General features: G+C 46.0%; 1 protein-coding gene across 1 annotated transcript in view; it reads right to left on the bottom strand.

Annotated features, from left to right (window-relative positions):
- Positions 1-23,798, bottom strand: part of LOC310800298 (A-type voltage-gated potassium channel KCND2-like) — a gene marked incomplete at both ends in the record, with an annotated part of 56,512 nt that extends 32,714 nt beyond the window's left edge. The window contains one exon of the mRNA XM_083662876.1: positions 22,687-23,798. Coding sequence (XP_083519002.1) covers positions 22,687-23,798 — 1,112 coding nt within the window. The remainder of the gene's footprint in view (positions 1-22,686) is intronic.
- Between the last annotated feature and the right edge of the window lie 308 nt (positions 23,799-24,106).

Raw genomic sequence — 24,106 nt, 5'->3', positions numbered from 1 at the left:
AGTACAGTGTCTTTTTAGATCAGTTGATGTCTGCGCAATAGGCCAGCTACATAACTAGCTGACCAAACTATTGTTGTTTTTCTATCCTATTTTGTATCGGTTTTTACTCAGTTTTTCGGTGATTTTCCTGTATTGCAATGCATTTAATATTTCTTATCATTTTAATATGGTATTTTCCTACCGCACTTTACTGTCTACAGTTTACAATTGCTTGTAACGTAATGTGTATTGTGTTTGGACCCCAGGAAGACTAGCGGTCATTTCGGCGGCGGCTAATGGGGATCCTTTTAAATAAAAAAATAAACTTTCTTTCAAGCCCCACATCCACCAAACTATCAAATCTTCTTTCTTCCACCTCCATAATATTGCAAAGATCCGCTCCTCTCTTATACGCCCCTCTGACGAAACACTCATCCACGCCTTCATCCGTCTGATTTCTTAGCCACACCAAATCTTGGCACCACATCACCCCGGTTTTAAAAGAACTTCACTGGCTTCCTGTCTCATACCGGATCAACTACAAACTCCTCGTTATCACTTACAAAGCCCCCCCCCCCCCCCCCCCCCCATATCTCACTATCAGTGTTGGGCAAGTTACTTTCAAAATGTAATATACTACATATTACTACTTGCATTTGAAAGTAATATATTACTTTACAATATTACTGTCTGTGTAGAGTAACTCGTCACTTATTACACTACTTTTGCATTACTTTCACCAAAACAACAGCAGCAGCATGATGACATCCAGGGAACCATCTCGAAAAATAATTTCAACTGCCTTGAAGTCAGTGTAAACAATCCAAAATTTTAAATGTTATTCTTTTCCTTTGTTGTCATCTATAGTGGTTATTTGCATAAAAACACACAGTTTGATTAGGAAATGATTGTATCTTTTTTAAATATGTGCTTTGATTTAAAAAATAATTTTTAACTCAATTTGTAACTTGAGTTCCTTGACAAAGTAACTGGTATAATATTACTGAAATCCTATAAGTAATAAGTTATATTACTGAGTTACTGCTAAAAGTAATAGATTACATGTAATATGTTACTTTTGTAATGAGTTACCCCCAACACTGCTCACTATCCTCCTCTCCTCCTACCAACCCTCCCGGTCCCTCAGATCCACCTCTGCCGGCCTTCTCTCCACCCCCAAGTCCACAATTCCGGGGACAGAGCCTTCTCCAGGGCAGCTCCCAGGCTCTGGAACTCCCTCCTCCCAAAGACATCAGAGTCTCTGAGTCCCTCACAGTCTTTCAATCCCACCCCAAGACCCCTCTCTTCTCCATTGCCTTCTCTTAGCCCTCCTCTGCCCCATCCATCCTTCTGTGCCTGTGTTATGTTTGTCTACTGTTTGTCACTCTGTCGCCTCACTAACCCCGTTAGTTAATAATAATATTATTATTATTATTACTGTATTACTCTCTGCTATGTTGCTGTAGTTGTCCATTGTGTACTACATCCCATGGCTGCGGTATATTTAAACGTTGCACACTATTTAGCTTTAAAAAAAACGTGACTGCAATGATCTTGGAAGTCAGAAATCTCCAGTGGAAACTTTCAAGTTCTGACGTGTCTTGAACACACATCTCATCACTATTTGAATTATTTTCTGTTCTGTACAAACAGGAAACGGATTATTGCTGTTAGCTATAATATTAGTCTGTGATGATCACAGATGGCGGGTTTACTGGCTGTGGGGGATTTTTGATAAAGAGACAAATGTCAGAGGGAAGGATACTCACTGTGGCATTCTAACGGCTTGGCATGGTTTCAAGATCATGTGTTTGCTATGCTGTCCCATGTGTCAGAAGTCATATTGGTGCAAAGAAAAACCAGCAGCACACCCCCTCAACCCCGCATATCAACTGTAACGATTGTATGTGCCTGTGTCCTTGCTGCAACGCAGTGTATAGAGGTAGAGTAGGGGCAAGTTTGGGCATGGGAAATTCACTATAATGAATGTTTAGCACAGTGACAATAGTGTCTAAAAATAAAAGAACAGCTGTTTCTCAAACAAGCAGATCACATTGCATGCCAAAGCCAGGGGTAGTGTAATGTTCAGCAGGCATAGCTGCTATATGCTGATAAGAGCCGCCACAAAGTCACTTTATCAGTGACTTTGTAGCTTCTTTTTTTTATTACAGTATAATATGACAATGTGGGAATTATTATTATCTATTCCTTTTTTTCTCTTGTTTCAACACACATTGACTTCACAATAGTTTTTTCTGAACGAATATTTAAACATTGGACCATGGAATTTGCGTGAGAGGTGTTGACAATTGCTCTCAAAGCGGACAATATTAGTACTGTGTGTGTGTGTGTGTGTGTGTGTGAAATTGGATGCTGTCCCTTATCTTGTATTACAGTATAACTGTATGTCAATCTGCCTTTGTCATCACCCTGTGCGGTATTATATCTTCTTTGTATGCATTATTGTGGTCGCCAATTAGGCACTCTTGTATCTGACCAACTCCCAACATCTGATTGCATTACTAGTGTTTATGTCCTTTGTACTCTGTATCTATGTGGACATAAATAAATCATTTAAATGTGTGTGTGTGTGTGTGTGTGTGTGTGTGTGTGCATGCGTGTGTGCGTGCCGCGCACTCATTCACAGCGATAAGCCTTTACTAAACTGCTGTGGAAGCTCTCTGTTTTTTTTAAGCTCTCTGTTAGCACCATAGAATTGTTGATAGTCCTTCTCACTCAAGTGTGTGTGTGTGTGTGTGTGTGTGTGTGTGTGTGTGTGTGTGTGTGTGTGTGTGTGTGTGTGTGTGTGTGTGTGTGTGTGTGTGTGTGTGTGTGTGTGTGTGTGTGTGTGTGCGTGCGTGTGCGTGTGCGCGTGCGTGTGCGTGCGTGAGTGAAAGAGTGGGGTTAGAGTTAAGGAGAGAGAGAAACAAAATAATCTGATTGGCTGTGGAAATAATTCAAATTAAGGAGAGAGTGAAACAACGGTATCTGATTGGCTGTTGACAGAATTCAAAATAAGGGAGGAGTAAAACAAAAGAATCTGATTGGCTGTTGACAGAATTCTAATTAAAGGCTTTGACACGCTGTGAGATTTTTGGCTGTACCAGACGAAAGATGACCAACGTGAAAGAAACGTGGAGATATCTTTGGGCGTTGGCTACAAAAACGCTCGTCTTAATGCGTCACGCAGTGAGAGAGGTTCAAAGACGGCCGTTCTCACAGTCTTGCGACCAAAGACGGCCTAGGACGAATTCTGACACTGTCAGAAATTGAGGTTGACAGCTACAACGGTGACTGATAACAACCAATAGAAATGCTGCATGATCATATCAGTATATCGAGGCATGCTAGTAGAGGAGGCTAATAAATAGTTGACGTTACCATAAGGAGTGGCATTCCGTGTTGGCCTCTGTTCCCTATAGCCACGAGCGGCTCCACGTTCTCCTCCTCCTCCTTAGATGTTTTTCCATACACATAAATTCCACTTTGCCAGGGCTCCATTCTTAAAGCTTTGTGTTGACATCTCTACCACAGACAACTGTGATTGATGCGTAGCTGGCGCGCGCGCTGCTGACGTTTGATTCTTCCTGTGTATTGACTGCTGATTAACAGGGTATTGATGGAGAGAGACGCGCATCGTAATCGTATGACTGCACACATCAAACCTGACGTCGTACCCGAGTTTATTAGATCCAACGTGGCACAGTGTGGCCACCAATAAACTTGCTAAATAAGATTGCTAATATCTCACAGTCTGTTAGGCAGGCGGCTTAAGGAGAGTGAAACAAAGGAATCTGATTGGCTGTTGACAGAATTCGAATTAAGGAGAGTGAAACGGCCAGCACGGCCCACCGGTACCACGCCACCCCCCCACAGACACAGACACCCCCCACCCCACCCCACCCCACACACACAAACTCGGCATAGCACCACCTACTGGCAAACGCAAAATGTGGTTTATCTTGAGAACCATTAAGTCCGATCAACTTCAACCTTGGGGAGTGCACTTAGGGGGACCTGACAGAGTGCACTGCCGAACTCCGTGCTATTCGGCATAGCGCCACCTACTGGCAAACATGAAAAGCGGTTTATCCTGAGAACCGTTTGTCTGATCGACTTCAAACTTGGGGAGTGAGCTTAGGGGGACCTGATGGAGTGCACTGCCGAATTCCGTGCTATTCGACATAGCGCCACCTACTGGCAAACAAACAAAGCTGTTTATCCTGAGAACCATTTGACCGATCGACTTCAAACTCAGGGAGTGAGCTTAGGGGGACCTGATGAAGTTCACTGCCGAATTTCTTACCTACTACTGGAAAACACAAAGAGTGGTTTATCTGGAGAACCAACACGGATGAATGCTCCATATAACAGTTATGAAATTGGTTCAGGCATCATGAATGTGTTTTAAATATGTAATATTCAGCTCAGTGTTCTGTTATTCAGTGTTACCTAATTGTGCGTGTGTGTGTGTGTGTGTGTGTGTGTGTGTGTGTGTGTGTGTGTGTGTGTGTGTGTGTGTGTGTGTGTGTGTGTGTGTGTGCATGCCTGAATTCATAGAGGTATATGATCTTGAATCTGGATATTTTATTTATATTTTTTAATCAAGTTTTTTTCCTTTGGATTTTTCTCCCATTTTCTCCCCAATTGTACCTGGCCAATTCCCCCTTGCTGTCCTGGTCGTGGCTCCACCCCCCTCTGCCGATCCGGGGAGAGCCATTAGACGAGCACATGCTTCCTCCGACACATGTGCAGTCACCAGCCGCTTCTGTTCACCTAACAGCAAGGAGTTTTACCGGCAGAACGTAGCGAGTGGGAGGATCACACTATTTCCCCGAGTTCCCCTCCCCCCCCCCCCCCCGAACAGGCCAGAGGGAGGCGCTAGTGCACCAGGACTCACACCCCCCGCCGGCTTCCCACGCACTACGTCAATTGTGTCCGTAGGAGGTAGCGCTACCCGGGCATTGAACCCGCGGTCTCCGCGGTGCCAGGTGAGTGCTTTTACCTCCACATTAGCCAGACGCCCCACAGATCTGGCTATTCTCTTTGTACTAGTGTAGGACACCTTCCGTGTGATCCTTACATGATAATTGTCGTGCGGTTGATAGCGGGCACAGTGTAAAACAGGAGACTAAAGCCAAAGAGAATCCACTTACTGTCGCATATTGCTGTGCACTTTCGACAAAGTGATGAGGAGGCATTATGTGTGTCTGCATACCAATGGCCATGACCAGACAAGCCATTTTCATCAGTATGTAAATGCTGAGTATGTAAATACGCCACGCAGCACTCCAGGACCAGATCGCTGTTGGGCTTGGCTTCATCATCCTCACGTGGTTTGATCCAGTGATCTGATGGCATACACTTTACCACATATCAAGTTTCATGATAGGACACACTGTCAAATAATAGGCCCCCACATTTCCTCATTTCATTCATTCGCTCAAGCTGGGTCAGGATATTTCCGGGCCGTTAGATTGGATGGAAGTGGAGCCAGGCGGAGCAAATGCTTTCTAACAACAATGAAATCAAGGCAATGTGTTTTCTCACATATCTCCTTACTGCCTAATGCAGTAATGCTGCATTCACTCAGAGGGAGAACTTTAATCTTGTTTCTGGAGGATTCCATTCATCTTTGACGTTGCTTAGCGCTACAAAAGAGAGAGAGAGAGGAGAAATGCTGAGCGGTGGGGAAAAATACTGATGCCATATTTTATGTCCTCACACTACGTTACCCAAGAGCCCCCGAGTGCAGAACATGCCAGTCTATTTCCTGCGTTAATGCGGCACATTCAAAAGTGAAGTAATGGAAACCTTGGCATGGATGCAGCGTTACTGGTGCTGCTGCTGCTGCTGCTGCCTCCAAGACGGCGTGTCAAAGAAATCGAATCAAATGGAAGAAGGACAGCCATTTTGTCCTTCCTTGCCATATAGATTATTTATCAATCTGACCGTCCGCAGTGACGCACGCCTGCTTTTAGAGTCAATTCGCGCACAGCCACACACGCACGCACGAGCGCATGCACACACACACACACACACACACACACACAGGCACATGCGCACGCACACGCACACACATGCACACACACACACACACGCACACGCACACGCACACACGCACACACACGCACACACACACACACACACACACACACACACACCCACACACACAGAGTGGCCTCACATCAGCGTACCAGCTGGCCATAATCTCTTTTTCAGTTCATGGTCTAGTGACCACAAATACATTTTCTCTTTTGACATTCTATTGTTCATGTAAAAAAAAAAAAAAAAGTATATACAGTATATATATATATATATATATATATATATATATATATATATATATATATATATATATATATATATATATATATACACCAACATATATACACCAACAACAAACGGAAATATTAACAGTGGGGGGAAAAGGTGCAAAGACATATGTTTGATATTTCTCTGTATGTTATAGCATATTCTTTCTAGTATACGTAATGTATATAAATGATAATAAATCCATTGAACCTATATGAATGTTTTGTTTTTTATAATGGTCATCAATCATTGAACTCTCTCTGTCATGGCCGCCTCCTTGTAAATCTCTCGACTGGCAGCTGGAGAGTGTAAAACTATTCGAGTGTGATGAAAACAGTGCGCATAAAAAAAAAATGCCGGGCCGTGCATATTTTCAATTGAGCAGTGATGAAAAGAGCATTCACAATGAGCGTATAATCTTCCCCCAGTGTGTGAAGTAGCCTGCCTGTTCCTGCTCTGCCTGTTCCCTCCCTCATCACAGTCATTTGCATGGGCAGCAAGGAGCTCACACAGGACACATCTCAGTGCCACTCTGTCGCGTCGCCTCTCTCATTAAGTCAACATGTCACTTCACCACCCATTATACCATTAGCTTCACCTGCTCCTTCACAATAAAAGCACCTGGAGGGGCGGAGTCAGCCTGCGGGCTAAAGATGTCAGCCTACACATCTCCCACCATCAGCCACTTCTGGCTTTCACAATAATACATCACATCACTCATAATGGAGTGTTGATTTTCATAATGTTGTGCGTACTATATAATACACAATGCCAAGAAGTGGTGTAATGTATTCTGCTGAACACAAAAATTACCGCGATTGCCGCGCATAATCAAACAAAATGTTCTCGCTGAGTGTCAGTTTAAACAAAAGAAGAAGAGTGAAGATCCTCTCCCGTGCCTGCCAAGGCCGTGGCAACTTCTCCAAACAGACGAATTATATCATCAAGAATGCATTGGTTATCTCTCGGGAACAGAAGCCCCTCAAGATCTTCTCCTGTACATTTCAATTACATCAGACATGCAAGGCTTTGGACTTCAAACAGCTCTGCACCACATCTAAACCATGACGCTATAACGCTATGCGTGTAGGCTTTGATTGCCACGGGGGTTGCGCTGTCGAAACTGACAAGTATGATAATGGTTCTAGCGTTGGTAGTTTATGGGGGCCCTACCGTGACCCCCCCGTGTCTGTTAACCTTACCTCCTCTGACTTATAAATCCTCTCCTGATAGCTTTATAGGGCTTCACTTTCTCACGTCTTTCCAGTCGTATTTTGTGGGCGGAGAGGTGGCGCGCAGACAAACGACACGGTGATAAATTGTGCATCTGTTGTGCGTGACTACGTCGATGCGTTGGCAACACAAAAGGACAATGCACGCCGCGATATTAAATGTCACAGCCAATCAGCAATTAGAACGGTCATCATTCCTCTCGACAGCGTTCGGAGGCACACACTGAGCAAAGACTATATCGATCAGGACCGGGAGCAGCACGGTAGTAGACGACGTGTGTGAGAAGAGAACGCGCGTCTGAAGCGGAGGCCATTATTGTCCATCGGAGGTCATATCTTTGTTTGTGTCCAGAGGATGGCATGCGCCTCCACGCCGGAGTAAACCCCGTCCTCCCCACCCTCCTCCCCCTGGTGGGTTGCGCTTGACTTGCACCGTTTTCACAGCTGCTCTCGGCAGCAGTGCGGTGCACCCCATTACACCTTAAATCACTTCAGAGATCTGAGGCGCCGAAAAGTCCCTCTGCAGCTAATTCAGCCTGACTGTGAGCATCATGTAGAGGAGGCGAGAGCAAGCAAACACAGCAAGATCTGCCTCCAGCCTAATAAAGTGCAATGCTATCTTTATATTGGAATCTACTGCTACCGTAAGCACCAACAATGGACTGCGTTAAATCAAGTCGCACATTTTTACAGCCAGACCTGAGTGCGGTTTCCAAAGATACTGCAAAACACAACACCACAGGGAAGGGGGGACACATCTCTGTTTAAAATCTCTGGGTAGAGCAGTGGTGGTAGTAGATTCCCTGCTATACGAACACAAGGGTCGCAGGTTCGAGCCCTCGCGTTACCTCCGGCTCCATCGTGGCGTCGGTACAGGCACAATTGGCCGTGTCTGTGGGTGGGAAGCTGGATTAAGTGTGTGTCCTGGTGGCTGCAATAGCGCCTGGTCTGTTGGGTCGGGGGCCACTGACCTAAAAATATATATGGACAGAGCTATCCCATTGATTTTGGAGTTGATCCGTAACTTGGCCGTCGCAATCTTGATTTTTCGTCAGCAGAGTGGGAGGGAATGGGTCGAGTCCTTGCGCTGCTCACGTGAGACGAGGGTTTCCCAGAGCCGCAGCTCCGCCTGCTATTGGTCCGTGATCGGCAAAGCTGCGCGATTGGAGAGGCGATCTTCCAATCTTCCAATCTTCCCCCTTTTCTATCATCTATTTTACTCCAAACGGGCGAGTTATATAAAAAATGACCCTCCTACAGTTGTTATAAAAAGGTGAAATGAGCTATATACACCAAAACCGTGTTTTGCCCCTAACTGGAAAGATGTTTAATCCTGTTACAAAGTCAGGCATATTAACATGGGGGGATGCCTACTGCCCTCGACACCTAGTGGCCATTCAAGGAACTACAGCTTTTCAATTCTCTTCCGTGTCATCGGAGGGAAGCTGGGGGGGGGGTTGGCCACTGGTCAGGGCGCCTGTTCGGGTATGAGAGGGGGGGGGGGGGACTGGGGGAATAGCGTGACCCTGTTCAGACTCAGCAGACAGCTCTAATTGCCTGACGCGGCCGGTCTCCATTTCTCCAAACTGGGGCCGCGCCGTCTGCATTCTACCGCATGTAGTAAGTACACTGACTGTTGGCAAGTACCTCATACAAACACCCCACATAAAAAAATAATAATAATCCAAACTATCCCTTTAAAGCAGCTACGAGCAAGATTTTCGATTGTTATTAAACAGTCTAAATTTAATATCAATGCATCACATCTTACCTCTAATAGTAGAGTTAGATTAGTTGATTGCTCTATTGCTCTATTGCTCTATTGCGGACAAAAATCTGTTATTGTAAGTCGCTTTGGATAAAAGCATCTGCCAAATGACGTAATGTAATGTAGTAGACGAGACCAACGCAGAGTAGTCTCGCTTGAACCCCGAGTGAATCGGCCAGTGTTAGTCTGTCTGTGGCCGGGGCAGATCAGGAAGTGAAATGAAACGGTTTGCAGCAGCCACTTCGGCCATAACCACAAAATAACTTCCAAAAAACCTGTTAGAAAATAACGAGAGATGTTCGCGAGAGTATGCGTGGCGTTCTCCTTGTTTATGGTATGTTGCTAGGCAGCGCGAACGGGGGAAGGCAGGCAGCTGCGTTTCACTTCCGGGTTTCACTTCCGGGTTTATCCGGTCCGCCGGAGAGAGAGAGAGAGAGAGAGAGAGAGAGAGAGAGAGAGAGAGAGAGAGAGAGAGAGAGAGAGAGAGAGAGAGAGAGAGAGCCCCCTGGTGACGCGAGGTTAGTAGACAGACTCTATAATCATCAAGAGAGCAATCTCCGATTCACACGGCTTTGGTCTCAGCTACTATTATAGGTAAGATGTGATGCATCAATATTGTAATTATACGGTTTAATAACAATCGAAAATCTTGCTCGTAGCTGCTTTAAAGCTGGTGAAACCTTGGCAAGCGCATTTTGACAGAGACGGCTTCTTCTTCTTCGCTGGGCATCGGAGAGAGCAGCCGCAGATATGAGGCTCAATAAACAAGGGGGGATAAGTGGGTCTGTTTGGAGGCGCAGAGTCGTAGACACACAGAGAGGCGTGACACGCTGTTTGGAGGCGCGCAGAGCCGCGTAGACACACAGAGAGGCGTGACACGCAGCTGCACGGCGCTATTGATTCTCCGCTGGGTCTCCAGGCACCCTTCCCTCTCACTCAGGGCTGCCTGCCAAGTGCCTCTGAACAGGAGCCCCTGCTCTCCCAGTGTCTGCACGTCTGCTTAAGCACGATCAATGGGCCCCCATCAGCAGGCGGAGAGAAGCAGCGCCGCACTGTCTTTACTTCCACAGGGTGTGAGCCGGGCAAATTGAAAAGATATGTAGTGGAAAGGCATCACACGATATACCATGGCAGGCATAAAGCATCGCTGACGATCGTAATGAAATTGAATGCTTTCAAAGGCTTCGAATGGAGGCTCCATCCAGCCAGCGGGGGCTCCACTGCTCTAAAGAGCTCATTTTGCCGGCGTTTTGAAAAGACTATACCCTGTTTCAACTTAAATCACTATTTACTAAACTAATGGATCAATATGGCTGCATGCTGAGCTTTGAAACAAACCGTCAAGAATCTCTCATTTCCCATAATCAGATAAGAACCTAAAGGTTACTGGAGGAGGAGAGTATGGCAGAGATTCTCCTCAATGCAGTGTTTTCTGCAGCCCCACTGGGGTGTTGTGAGATATGGGTTTCGAAAGCACACCTGATGGTTCAGGAGAGGAGTCGAGATTGTCTTTCGAAGACGGCGTACTCGGCTTCTCCACCACCGGTCCACCACTATGCAGTAGTCTACTCTGCTCTGTGGAGGCTTCTCCACCACCGGTCCACTACTATGCAGTAGTCTACTCTGCTCTGTGGAGGCTTCGGGTTCAGGTTGCAAATCTGTCAGCCCAGGCTGCCATGGTTCACAATGGAGTGACAGAAAGCTATATGGGGTGACAGATAAATGTCAGTTTTGTTCTCGTGCGGCTGAACATCTTTTTAAAATCCGTCTTAAGCAAACACAAGGCTAGAGGGAATTCCAAGCACAATACAGCGCCATCTTTCTTGCTCCCGAAAGATAAATAATGTGTCCTCTTATACAACTCATCCCTCATTTTGAGCTCTGCATATAAGCGATATCTTGGCCAATGCTGCATTATGTCTGAGGTGGCAGCTTCAGTGGCGGAATGGAGCCAAACGCTCATTTTGAGGGTGACTGATAGTTTGACTAGTATTGCCTGAGACTGTGAGTGATAGTTTGACTAGTAATGCCTGAGACTGAGAGAAGCCATGCACTGTATGCCATTAAGAAGGCAGGACATCCACTACCTCAGTGGCATGTTACCACGGCATGCCACATGAAAGCGGATGAAGGGGTTACCTGGCAATTTGTCAATATTTTTGACAAGCTTCTGTCTGTTCCCAGGCTTCTAATAAGATTAAAGGCCGGCTTTACCGTGGGGAATATGAATATATATTAATTCTTAAAAAATCTTAAATTTCGAATCCGTTGAAATTTTTGAAATTGCTTGTTCACAGCCAGAGAAAAAAATAATAAAAAAAAAAAAATTGGGCCAGGTGACGCGTTTCGCGTCGAAACGCGTCACCTGGCCCTTTTTTTTTTTTTTTTCTCTGGCTGTGAACAAGCAATTTCAAAAATTTCAACGGATTCGAAATTTAAGATTTTTTAAGAATTAATATATATTCATATTCCCCACGGTAAAGCCGGCCTTTAAGAGTAAGGGGCCCTTTACACGAGGACAGTTTCTGGAAGAAACGACACAATAGCGTTTCCTTCACACCTTCTCCCTGTTTACATGAGCGCTGTTGAATTTTTAAAACGCCGTAATGTACATGCCAGGTCGCTAGGTGGCAGTGTGATCACCTTATTCTTTGCCCATACAAGGACGCTTCTGCATGACGTCATTTGGTAATCGTCTTTCCGGTTTTAAACGCGGAAGTAGAGTACGCCTTCCGCAGTCATTAGACTTGCCAAAAAGCTTTTTTCAAGCTAAAAAACAACAACCCCAAACTGTTTTAAAGTTTTAATATTTGTCGGGTGAGAATGTAACATATATGTGACAAGTTTATCAGAATAACGCCTATTGGAAATCTTTAACGAGCAGCGAGGACCCGGGAGCGCTGAGTGTGCTATCTGTCAAACCCTACTGTCGTTAGGCTACTGGCAGTGAGAAAACACCGTCGACGTGCTTTTGTAACTAATGTTAAATGCCGACCGGGTACAGCCATCGGCTCCTCGCAGCAGCAACGTTCTGAACATGTAACTGAAGTTGGCCGCAGTGTAGCTTAATTCTGAATGTTGCCAAACTTCATTCATACTGATGTTTTATTTTGAAAATGGTTGCCAACCCGCGCACGGCTATGGTGTAATCGCGTGTGGCGCGTAGGGCTGTGGCGATTCACTTATCTCCCGATTCAATACTATCACGATTCTTGGGTGCCGATTCGATTTATATTGCGATTCTTAAGTATTGCGATTCTACGATTATTGCGATTCGATATTACGATTTATTGCGATTTTTGTTTATTTTTTTCTTTTCTTTTTTCAGTTTGTTTGCTTTTTTACACTAGATTAGAACATGGGAAAAGTTGAATCATACACTAGAGACTGTATATTATATATCATGAGTAGGGCTGGGCGATATAGTTAAAAACAGGGGCGGACTGGGATCATAATTCAGGCCGGGCATTAGATACCAAGCAGGCCAGGCCGATATGGGCCGACGCACGTGAAATTTGGGCCGTTTGAAGCCCAATTTGGGCCGTTTGAAGCCAGATTTGGGCCGTTTGAAGTCCAATTTTACAATGAGATGCACCCACTTTAACCCTGAAGTGTAATTATTACTTCAGACTAACTAATAACGTAATAAAACCACTAGTAAACCAGTAGGCGGCGCCTGGCCTGCTGTTCAGTGAGTGGCCTGACTGCAAGCACCCAAAATCTTTTTTTTTTTTTTTTTTGCGATTATCGATTCTGGAATAAAAGATCAATCCAAAAAATCGTGACATTAAAAATCGCGATACTTAGGTGAATCGATTTTTCCCCCCACCCCTAGTGGTGCGTGTGCAGGCACGTCAGAGTTTCTGAAATGTGCCGTCTCAAAGCGATTACATGGAGCCCTCAGCGGGAAGCGTCTCAAAGAATTTCACTCTGGAAGGTGGTTTCAAAATGTGTCCTATGTTTCCTAAGCCCAAATTCGCCGTCGCCGTCTAAAAGGGAGGCACTAACGATACAATAATTCCCCGTCACCATAGGAAACCGTCCTCGTGTAAAGTGCCCCTAAGAGTAAGAATAAGAATAAGAAATATAGCCGCAAGCGGCGATGCGGGGTCCAAGCTTCCGGTGACTTGGGGGGTATATGTCAGATAGTGCACATTTATTCAGACTTGGTATATGCACAAGTAAACAAAGTTTGGTTGAGATCCGGTGACCTGACGGTTTCCAAGCAGTACTAGTAGTAGTAGTAGTAGCAGTAGTAGTAATAGTGTTGGTAGTAGTAGGAGTGGTAGCAGTAGTAGCAGCAGAAGTACTAAGAATAGTAAATGGTAAATGGACTGCATTTATATAGCGCTTTTATCCAAAGCGCTTTACAATGTGCCTACATTCACCCATTCACACACCGAAGGCGGCCAGCTGCCACGCAGGGTGCTGGCACAGCCATCGGGAGCAATTTGGGGTTCAGTGTCTTGCCCAAGGACACTTCGACGTGCGGACTGGAGGAGCCGGGGAACGAACCACCAACCTTCTAATTAGTGGACAACCCACTCTACCTCCTGAGCCACAGCCGCCACTAGTAGCCAATAGTAGTAGTAGTAGTAGCAGCAGCAGCAGTAGTAGTGGTGGTTGGCTGTTATAGCGCCACCATCTGGTAGATTGGTGTAATTTTTTCCTCTGAGTAGTGGGTGATGTCTTGAAACTTGAAGTAGTACTTGGATAGAAAGCAGTTTTTGTGTACAATATCCCTTTAAGTATCTGGACAGAAAGTGGTATTTGGGTAGAACATACTGTCAATACGACAAGTACTTCTCTGGCTCTGCAGATACATATAATATGGTCTACAAAGTTAAATACAACAGTCTGGATAGCTCACTTGGTAAAGCACATGACTTATGCTAACTAAAGACCATTGCCGCTCAAAGTTCAAACCCCACGTGGGATGAAAAACTTTCAACTTCAGACAGGTAAGTCAGTAACAGTAATTAAAACCCCACATGCTGCCTCCTTATTTTGCGGTGTTTCATGAACTTTTTCAATATCTTGGAAATGTTAGCTGGAGATTGCGTGGCTGTGTTCAAGAACGTGTTTTGCAACAGGAGAGGTTAGTTCTTGTCTCATGATGGAGCTTTTGTGTTCTGAAATCAGAATTTTCAGTTGTCATTGTGTCTTTCCCACACACACATCAAACCATAGGGCGTAGTGGCGTCCACTACAGAAGGTTGATGGGGTTTATCCCTGAAATTGCTTTTGGTGACTATAGCCAGCACCCTGCATGGCAGCTTGTCATGCAGTCCATTTACCATTAAGGACATTTTTGTATTACACACATAATGCACCACTTTACATTAAAAGTATGCCCTGAATGGAGGTGTTTGAACTAATTGGTGTGGGTTGTGCTGTTACAATGGAACTAAAGTAAAGGTAAAGTCCCACTGATTGTCACACAATGTGTGAAATTTGTTCTCCGCATTTGACCCATCCCCTGGGGGAGCGGTGAGCGGCAGCGTGCGCCGTGCTCCGGAATCATATGGTGATCTAACCCCCCAATTCCAACCCTTTGATGCTGAGTGCCAAGCAGGGAGGCAAATGGGTCTCATTTTTATAGTCTTTGCTATGACTCGGCCGAGGATCGAACTCACGACCTCCCAGTCTCAGGGCGGACATTCAGACCACAAGGCCACTGAGCTGGACACATGAGTGACAAGGATAATTCAGATTTAATTCTCTTTTTGGACCTTTCACATCTGAAGACACAATAATGTATTGGAATGTTTTTCCTTTCATATATCTGAAAGAAGGCTCCCAGCAAACACAATTACATCATGATGATGTTCTGATATCATCTTTCAGTGACGTCCAGGACTAGGCCAAATCACAGCCGATTTGGGGATCATTTAGACATCTACACAGGAATGTCAAGAGGACGTCGAAATATGACGTTACCATAAATAGGCATATTCAGTTATTCTGCTATGTACACAGTGTGTATTCAGCAGCGTTATACATAATTATATCCAGATTAACCTTTATTCTACATTTTCAAAAAATAAAACAGTTACCTGGCCGTGGTTTGAACCCAGGACCTCCAGCTTTGGTGTCTGCTACTTTACCCCTACACCATCCTTCCACAGCAATGACAAGGCACGGATATAACCTTATTATGGCATAAACTTGTTTTTATTCAAACGTGGGTGTCAAGTCTTTGTGGATCGGGCATTACTGTGTGACATCTAAACCAACTATGTATTATGCTACAGCAGATGCAGAACCCCAAAACACATTAACCCCACCCAAAATGCTACATTCCAACTTCCAGTAGTAGTAGTAGTAGTAGTAGTAGTAGTAGTAGTAGTAGTAGTAGTAGTAGTAATAGTAGCAGAAGTAGTAATAGTAGTAGTAGTAGTGTTGGTAGTAGTGGGAGTGGTAGCAGTAGTAGCAGCAGTAGTTGTAATTGACCGGTTAATGAGTTGTGGGCAATTTAGTGTTGGCGTGTGTTTCATTAAAAGTTTCGAGATTTAGCATTTCAAAACGGTTTCACGTATCCAAAATCCTTTACTAACCTTAGGTCGGGGTAGTCCATAGATGGCCCAGAAAAAGTTTTGTGTGATTTGGCCAAACGGTCTAGGACAGGGGCACTCAATTAAAATTCAAAAAGGTCCAGTTAGAGAAAATGTCCTCAAGCAAAGGTCCGGAACATTGTAACGTAGCTTGCGCTATGATTCAGTGCCATTGAACTCAATGATTGAAGTAGCCTAATAGTACGTCTGTATGTAGTCAACAACTGACTGTTAAATCAAAATAAACATCAACAATGCTTATTTACAGTTTTCATATTTAACTGGATTAATTATAGCTACATAACTAGCCTACTATAATAAATAAATGTTCTTTTCTCATTTCAAGTAAAATAATGCATTTACAAATAACATACAACAGAGTGCTTTGGAAAAATGTGCATCTTAAAATGAAGTGCTTTAATTTAAGAGAAATGCGTTTCCCCTTTTCTTCACTCCATTTCACATTTAACACTCTCAGCCAACAAACAACCTTTTCTCTTGAGATAAGTGAGCTCGGTATCTGTCTGTCGGTCTGTCTGTCGATCAATGCAATTGCAATGCAAACCTCGCATGCCCTTGCGTTGGGCAGTGAGTGTGCCCTGGTGTGTGTTTGCTCATGTGTGGCGCTTCCATAGACCGGTCAGGATCGCACCGCACTTCACACGAGACATACTGGTTTTGATCTGCCCGTAAGAACAATGAATGGACGTGTAAGAGTGGTTTCTTTTGAGCACACCATGTGAAATTACTATCTCTCGCCTCAACTCGCCTCTGTCCGTGTGTCTCGCAGCACCACTGAGGACGAAGCAACAGAGAGAAACGATTCGCTTATTTGATTGGCCGAGTAGCACCACGTGTGATGATTTACAGCGCATGCATTGGTCTGTGAGCTTCCTGGCAGATGAACCAGTATTACCGTAAAGACTAGAAAAGCATGTGCCGGTTAAAATAGAAACGCTCCGTGAAAATGTAAGTTATCAATGATTTGTAGGTTATAGGGCTCGGTCCGGATAGGACGGCATCTCGGTCCGGATGCGGACCGGAGTCCGGACTTTGAGGATCGCCGGTCTAGGAGGAGCTCGCAAAAGTAGGTTTTTGATCAAATTCAAAATGGCGGAAAATCTACCACGCAGTAATGGGCGTGGCCTAGTGGGTTAGATACATGATGCTCCAGGGAAACCAGTAGATGTGGAATTTTGATTCTACAGCTCGCAGTTCAGAAGTTATGGACCGACAAATGTGAAATTGGCTGTTATAGCGCCACCATCTGGTGGATTGGTGTAATTTTTTTACTCTGAGTAGTGGGTGATGTCGTGAACCTGTGTGGAAAGTTTGGGTGATGGGGGGTGTATGGTTTCTGAGATCCACACACTTTTAGGGCAGGAAAAGAACAAAAGTAAATACACAAAAGTTTAAACATTTATCATTTCAAGACGGTTTCACGTATCCAAAATCCTTTAATAACTTTGAGTCAGGTAAGTCCAGAGATGCCACAGAAAAAGTTTAGGCTCATTCAGGCAAATGGCCTGGGAGGAGATAGCAAAAGTAGGTTTTTGATAAAATTCAAAATGGCGGAAAATCTAGGCACACGCAAATGGGCGTGGCCTATATGGATAGATGCGTATTGATCCAGGGAATACAGCCGAAGTGGAATTTTGATTCTACGCCTCACGGTTCAGAAGATATGGACCATAACGCGAAATGGTCTGTTATAGCGCCACCATCTGGCCGATATGGGTAATTTTTTGTTTCTGAGTAGTGAGGCACATTTACAATCTATGTGCCCAGTCTGGCTATGCTGAGCCTTACAGTTTCTGCTGTACATACAGTTTTACCGGAGAAGAAAAAAAAAAAAATAATAATCGGAACAGATACAATAGGGATCCACGCACTTCGTGCTTGGACCCCTAATAAAAGAATGAGGAAAAAGTAGAACAGACAACTCAAAAAACATATCGTTCTCCCAAGAAACAAATTGTACTACTACAGCATAGTATACTGAGAGCAACACAAGACTCTGCTGAATGCAACTTTATCAAAACGCGTTGTCAGTCATGGCTGACAAGAAGATATTCTTGTCACCATAAATCATTCACAATGTAGCCATACAGGGTGAGTCGTTGACTGATTATTACACATCAGTTGTGCCTATATGTACCAAATTATGAATTATGTTTGATGAGATAATTAGACATGAAAAGCCATTGAAATAGTGACAGATGTTTGTCCTTTTGAGCAAAATGTCACCTACCTACAGACCTGAAGGGTAAGCAGCTGCCACAGAGTGACTGCATCGAATGCCGATATGTATATGAGGGCCGACAGAAGCAAATAGCATCAATATTAAACATGAGATAAGGCATCACATGACCAGTTTGTTTGCATTATGCATGAACATTTCTCTACCCGTGACACCAACCATCATCCGGACTAGAGGAACAAGCACTCTGTCGCTTCACAGCCTGGAATTCTCGTGACATCTCTCTCTCTCTCTCTCTTTCTCTCTGCCCCTCTTTTAGCCACACACGCACGCGAACACACACGTGCACGCACACACACACATACACACATGCACACACATACTGTACACATACACACCCACATACACACATGCACACACATACTGTACACATACACACCCACACACATACACACATGCACACACATACTGTACACATACACACCCACCCACACACTCAACCCCCCCCCCCACACACACACACACACACACTCACACAGACACACACACACACACGCGCGATCGCACACGCACGCGCACACACACACACACACACACACACACACACACACACACACACACACACACACACACACACACACTAAAGCCAGTGGCAATTGGTTTTGTAATGTCTTATCTCTGATGCAATTAAAACAAGACAACATTACTTCAATGGGACCTAATTTCTGTGTGAGCAAATAAATGGGGAGGAGGTGGGGGGGGGGCTCCTCTGATAGACAGTGGCAGGGTTCAACCAGGGGGGGGGGGGTTCCTCTGATAGACAGTGGCAGGGTTCAACCAGGGGGGGGGTTCCTCTGATAGACAGTGGCAGGGTTCAACCAGGGGGGGGGGGGGGGTTCCTCTGATAGACAGTGGCAGGGTTCAACCAGGGGGGGGGCTCCTCTGATAGACAGTGGCAGGGTTCAACCAGGGGGGGGGCTCCTCTGATAGACAGTGGCAGGGTTCAACCAGGGGGGGGGGGTTCCTCTGATAGACAGTGGCAGGGTTCAACCAGGGGGGGGGTTCCTCTGATAGACAGTGGCAGGGTTCAACCAGGGGGGGGGCTCCTCTGATAGACAGTGGCAGGGTTCAACCAGGGGGGGGGGGCTCCTCTGATAGACAGTGGCAGGGTTCAACCAGGGGGGGGGGGCTCCTCTGATAGACAGTGTCAGGGTTCAACCAGGGGGGGGGGGGCTCCTCTGATAGACAGTGGCAGGGTTCAACCAGGGGGGGCGCTCCTCTGATAGACAGTGGCAGGGTTCAACCAGGGGGGGGGTTCCTCTGATAGACAGTGGCAGGGTTCAACCAGGGGGGGGGGGGCTCCTCTGATAGACAGTGGCAGGGTTCAACCAGGGGGGGGGGCTCCTCTGATAGACAGTGGCAGGGTTCAACCAGGGGGGGGGGGGCTCCTCTGATAGACAGTGTCAGGGTTCAACCGGGGGGGGGGGCTCCTCTGATAGACAGTGGCTGGGTTCAACCAGGGGGTGGGGGGGGGGCTCCTCTGATAGATAGTGGCAGGGTTCAACCAGGGGGTGGGGGGGGGGGGCTCTGATAGATAGTGGCTGGGTTCAACCAGGGGGGGGTCCTCTGAGAGATAGTGGCTGGGTTCAACCAGGGGGGGGGGTCCTCTGAGAGATAGTGGCTGGGTTCAACCAGGGGGGGGTCCTCTGAGAGATAGTGGCAGGGTTCAACCAGGGGGTGGGGGGGGCTCCTCTGATAGATAGCAGTGGCAGGGTTCAACCAGGGGGTGGGGGGGGGGCTCTGATAGATAGTGGCTGGGTTCAACCAGGGGGGGGTCCTCTGAGAGATAGTGGCTGGGTTCAACCAGGGGGGGGTCCTCTGAGAGATAGTGGCTGGGTTCAACCAGGGGGGGGTCCTCTGAGAGATAGTGGCAGGGTTCAACCAGGGGGGGGGTCCTCTGAGAGATAGTGGCAGGGTTCAACCAGGGGGGGGTCCTCTGATAGATAGTGGCAGGGTTCAACCAGGGGGGGGGGTCCTCTGAGAGATAGTGGCAGGGTTCAACCAGGGGGGGGGGCTCTGATAGATAGTGGCTGGGTTCAACCAGGGGGGGGTCCTCTGAGAGATAGTGGCTGGGTTCAACCGGGGGGGGGGGTCCTCTGAGAGATAGTGGCTGGGTTCAACCAGGGGGGGGGTCCTCTGAGAGATAGTGGCTGGGTTCAACCTCTCCATGCAGCAGTGATTAAAGAAGCAACAAGGACATTTTTATACACTGTCTCTCCTCCACTGTATGACTTATTACACTCGTGCTCCGGGAGGCCAAACACCGCCGTTCACTATTACAGTAATGTGGAGAGATTAGAGCAAATAGCAGGCAGTTGGCTCATTGACACAACTTTTCAGCACCTTGGAAAGCGCACAGCCGCAGAACGCAGAGTGAATAATAATAATCGCGATAATAATAATAATAGGCGGGCAGCTGCGGTTGAGCGCACTCATCAATACAATTACTTTCAAGTAATCGTCTTAACCATGATTAATTATTGCATGCTGCATCAGCACATACAGCTGTTCATGAGCATGAAATCAGCATTCAAATGTTGACTGTACACCCTGTTGAAAGGAAAGGAGATGAGAGAGAGAGAAGAGAGGTGGGGGTGGGGGAGCAGAGTCAAGATGTGTTCGTACGTGTGTGTGTGTGTGTGTGTGTGTGTGTGTGTGTGTGTGTGTGTGTGTGTGTGTGTGTGTGTGTGTGTGTGTGTGTGTGTGTGTGTGTGTGTGTGTGTGTGGGGGGTGGGGGGGTCAATACAGTACAGTTGTAGGCTACATCCCCATTATCTTAACCACTGCACTGGTGCTTCAACGTGGCCTTTAGACGCGGTATGCAGGATCTCGGCCAGTTTACTAGCTTTGCTCTGGTCTGCTCTCATAATAATAATAATAGCAATAATAATAAGCTCTCGTGATGTTGAATGAAAAGACCTTTGCTCTGCCATCCGCTCATTAGCAGGAGTATACGCTGTTCATTACTGTGAAGCGCATCCTATCCAAGAGAGTGCATCGGATGAAAAACCCTTGAAGACAGTGACACACAGCCACCACAGGCCATGGAAATAATCGCTTTGTAAATGGTTGAGGTTGTTGATGCGAGTGAGTGAGTGGAGCACACCAGCCTTTATAAAACAGACCTCCATTCTGATTGGCTAACTAGCCTTCGCTCGAGGTCATTGTAAAATTGCCAGTAGATGCCTGTGACTGCAAAGCACCTCATTCAAATATAAATGCACGAGCAAAAAATCAGTAGGGCTACTTCGGCACTTACTGTATGTGTCGCTTAGCAACCAGTGACCACATAATTTATTTATTTATTTATTATAGGCCTATTATTATTTTATTAATATCTTCCTGAGACCCGAAAGAAAACTACATTCTTATTTTTTACCAACCCCCAACCCCCCCCCCCCCCCCCCCCCCCCCCAAGTCTCTTGGATGAAATGAATTTAATTGCAGTGAAATTTCTCTCAAAAATTCTATGCAGTTTTATCGAAACAAACGTCCCTTGTTGAGGACATCAGGACTGGGTTAATGTGAAAAGACCTCCAGGGGGCATGGAGGTCCAGATGTTCTGCCCCAAAAGGCTCCGCCCCTTGGGCCATCGTTTGTCTTAATTATCCTCAGCTGATGCCGCCTCCTCTGAACTCTCAGCAGCATCCTCTACTGTAACCTGTCCCACTGCATCCTCATCACCATCCCTCACCAAGATTGAGCAATTTCTCCCCTGTTTAGTCAATGGGGCGTGTCCTAAAATCAGGTAAAAAGTGAAGTCCTCATACAAGTACTTCAGGTTTAGCAGGTCATATATATTGTTACTATTGCTACAATGTGTTAAAAAAGAGAAAAAAGAAAAAATAAGAAGTGTATGCTATATCAAACTATAAATATTATTAAGCATAAATAAACTAGTTTCACCCATAAAATTTTATGAGGTTTTGTACCTTGTCCACTTTTGTCTCAGGATCGGCTGTAGAGTGATTTGGTTGAGATGCCTGCCATGTTGTTTTTACACTGATTAGTGTGTTGTGCCTTTGCTACCACTAGATGGCACAAAAAGTCTCTATGAATGTGTACAACATGTCGAATGACGTATTACTGTACGTGCACACCAAGGCGAATGGTATGCTTCACTCGTGCAAGTTTGCAGGCGCGAATTTTTCGCTTGAGTTAAAAAAATTCAACCGGAGCGGACGGGCGATGAGGTGAAAATCACGTCATTTGCGCTACGGAAATTCACATCTCGCGCCTCATCCGCGCCGACCGGAGCGAAGTCTCATTGCATTGATTTGACTTTGTATGTAATCTCCTCGCGCGTATATCTGACAATCGCCCCGGTGTAAACGCACACGTCATGGTGCAGAAAACCCTAAATGGAATGTCCCTATATGAGGATGCAGGATTGCAGGAGGATTTAATTGAGTATAGCCTATTGCTTGTTTGAGTAGTACTAGTGTGATTAGTGTGAATAGATTTCTTCAACATCTTTGTATTATTGAAATGTTTTATAAAAGCAATAAGCCACATGAGGCCCTGTGATTTATGGTGCTTTCACAAAGGGCTTAGAGGGTTTCTTAAACAGACACCTACCCCAGTGTTGTCATGGTGACAATGGTGTACCAAAAAGCAGCGGGGATACTGGTGAACTTGGTGGCTGTGGAGCCTTTCTCTGCATAAAACATGACCGTTGCAAAGATGATGATGGCCATGGTGAGGGAGAAGAGCAGGAAGCCCAGCTCGGAGGCACAACTCTTCAAGGTGTAGCCCAGGATGCGCAGTCCCGCCGAGTGCCGCGAGAATTTGAAAATCCGAAAGACCCGGAAGACTCTGAGCGTGACGAAAGCGCCGCTCACTTGGTCGTTGTCCGTCATGACCAGTCCAATGTAGTAAGGCATGATGGCGACCACGTCGATGACGCTCATCACGCTCTTCATGAACAGGTAGCGACTGGGTGCCGCGATCAAACGTAGGAGATACTCGACAGTGAATATCATGACGCACGCAGTGTCTAAACAAAAAAAGGCCAGCGCGTAACGGACTCCACAGGAGACCTCCTTGGCCCGGTTAGCAAAAGTTCCGCACGGAACCGTCTCCACCACGTTCGCCATCACTGATACGGCAATGAAAAAGCCAGTGACATAGTAGAAGACCAGCGCCATGGTGCTGGTGTGAGGGTTTTCAAAAGCCCGCCAAAGGAACTCCCGGTGCGTCATGTTCAAGGGCGCCGCCTCATTGGTCCCATCCATTTCGTCATCATCATTGAGCCTCTCCGCATTTTCGCGTCTTCGGTCTTTATACTCCTCATAGCAGCAGTCCCCAATTATCTCGGGTATGATCCCGAAAAACGCCAGCTCCTCGTCGTACGCGGCGATACATTCTTGCCGCGGATAATGTAGTTTCCCCGTGCGGTAAAAATTGAGGATGTGTCTAAAGATGTCGGGGTCGCGGTCGAAAAAGTATTCGCTCGTTTCCTCGTGAAAAAAGAAGTCTCTCTCCGTGCTCCCCAGCAAAGTGTCCGGGTACCTCTCCAAAGTGTTCCGCCACGTCTGAAACTTGGTCCCGCTCACGTTGAGGATGATAAGTCCGTCCCGGCCTTTCCTCTTGTCTTTCGGAGGGATGGGCATCGGCGCGGTCGCCACGGGCATCCATCCTATGGCCGCCGCACGGGCGAACGGGAGCCACGCCGCTACACCTGCTGCCATGCTGACCTATAGAGGTAGTGTTCAAAACGACCCTGCTCCGGTTGTCACAGTAGTGCGCTTACAGATGAATAGCATCTGCAGAAGAGAACAGCAGATCATAGGTTAGGCTTCCAAAAGCAACCTATAGCCTAATCTTAATAGTCAGTAAATTGCCAAACCTATTTAGTTAAGGAGATTTTGCGCATAGCACTGTTGAATTTCATCCTCAGCCTTTAGAACCAGTGTTCAGTTGTGGTAGCCTACTTTGCGGCAGAATATTTTATTATTTATTAAATTAGATTTAAAAAACGTTATCTATCTAGTGGCCA

This window comes from Poromitra crassiceps (assembly GCF_964638095.1).
Source record: "Poromitra crassiceps genome assembly, chromosome: 30".
Taxonomy (NCBI): domain Eukaryota; kingdom Metazoa; phylum Chordata; class Actinopteri; order Beryciformes; family Melamphaidae; genus Poromitra; species Poromitra crassiceps.
Note: the sequence above shows the minus strand (reverse complement) of the source record. Positions and strands in the feature narration are given on the sequence as shown.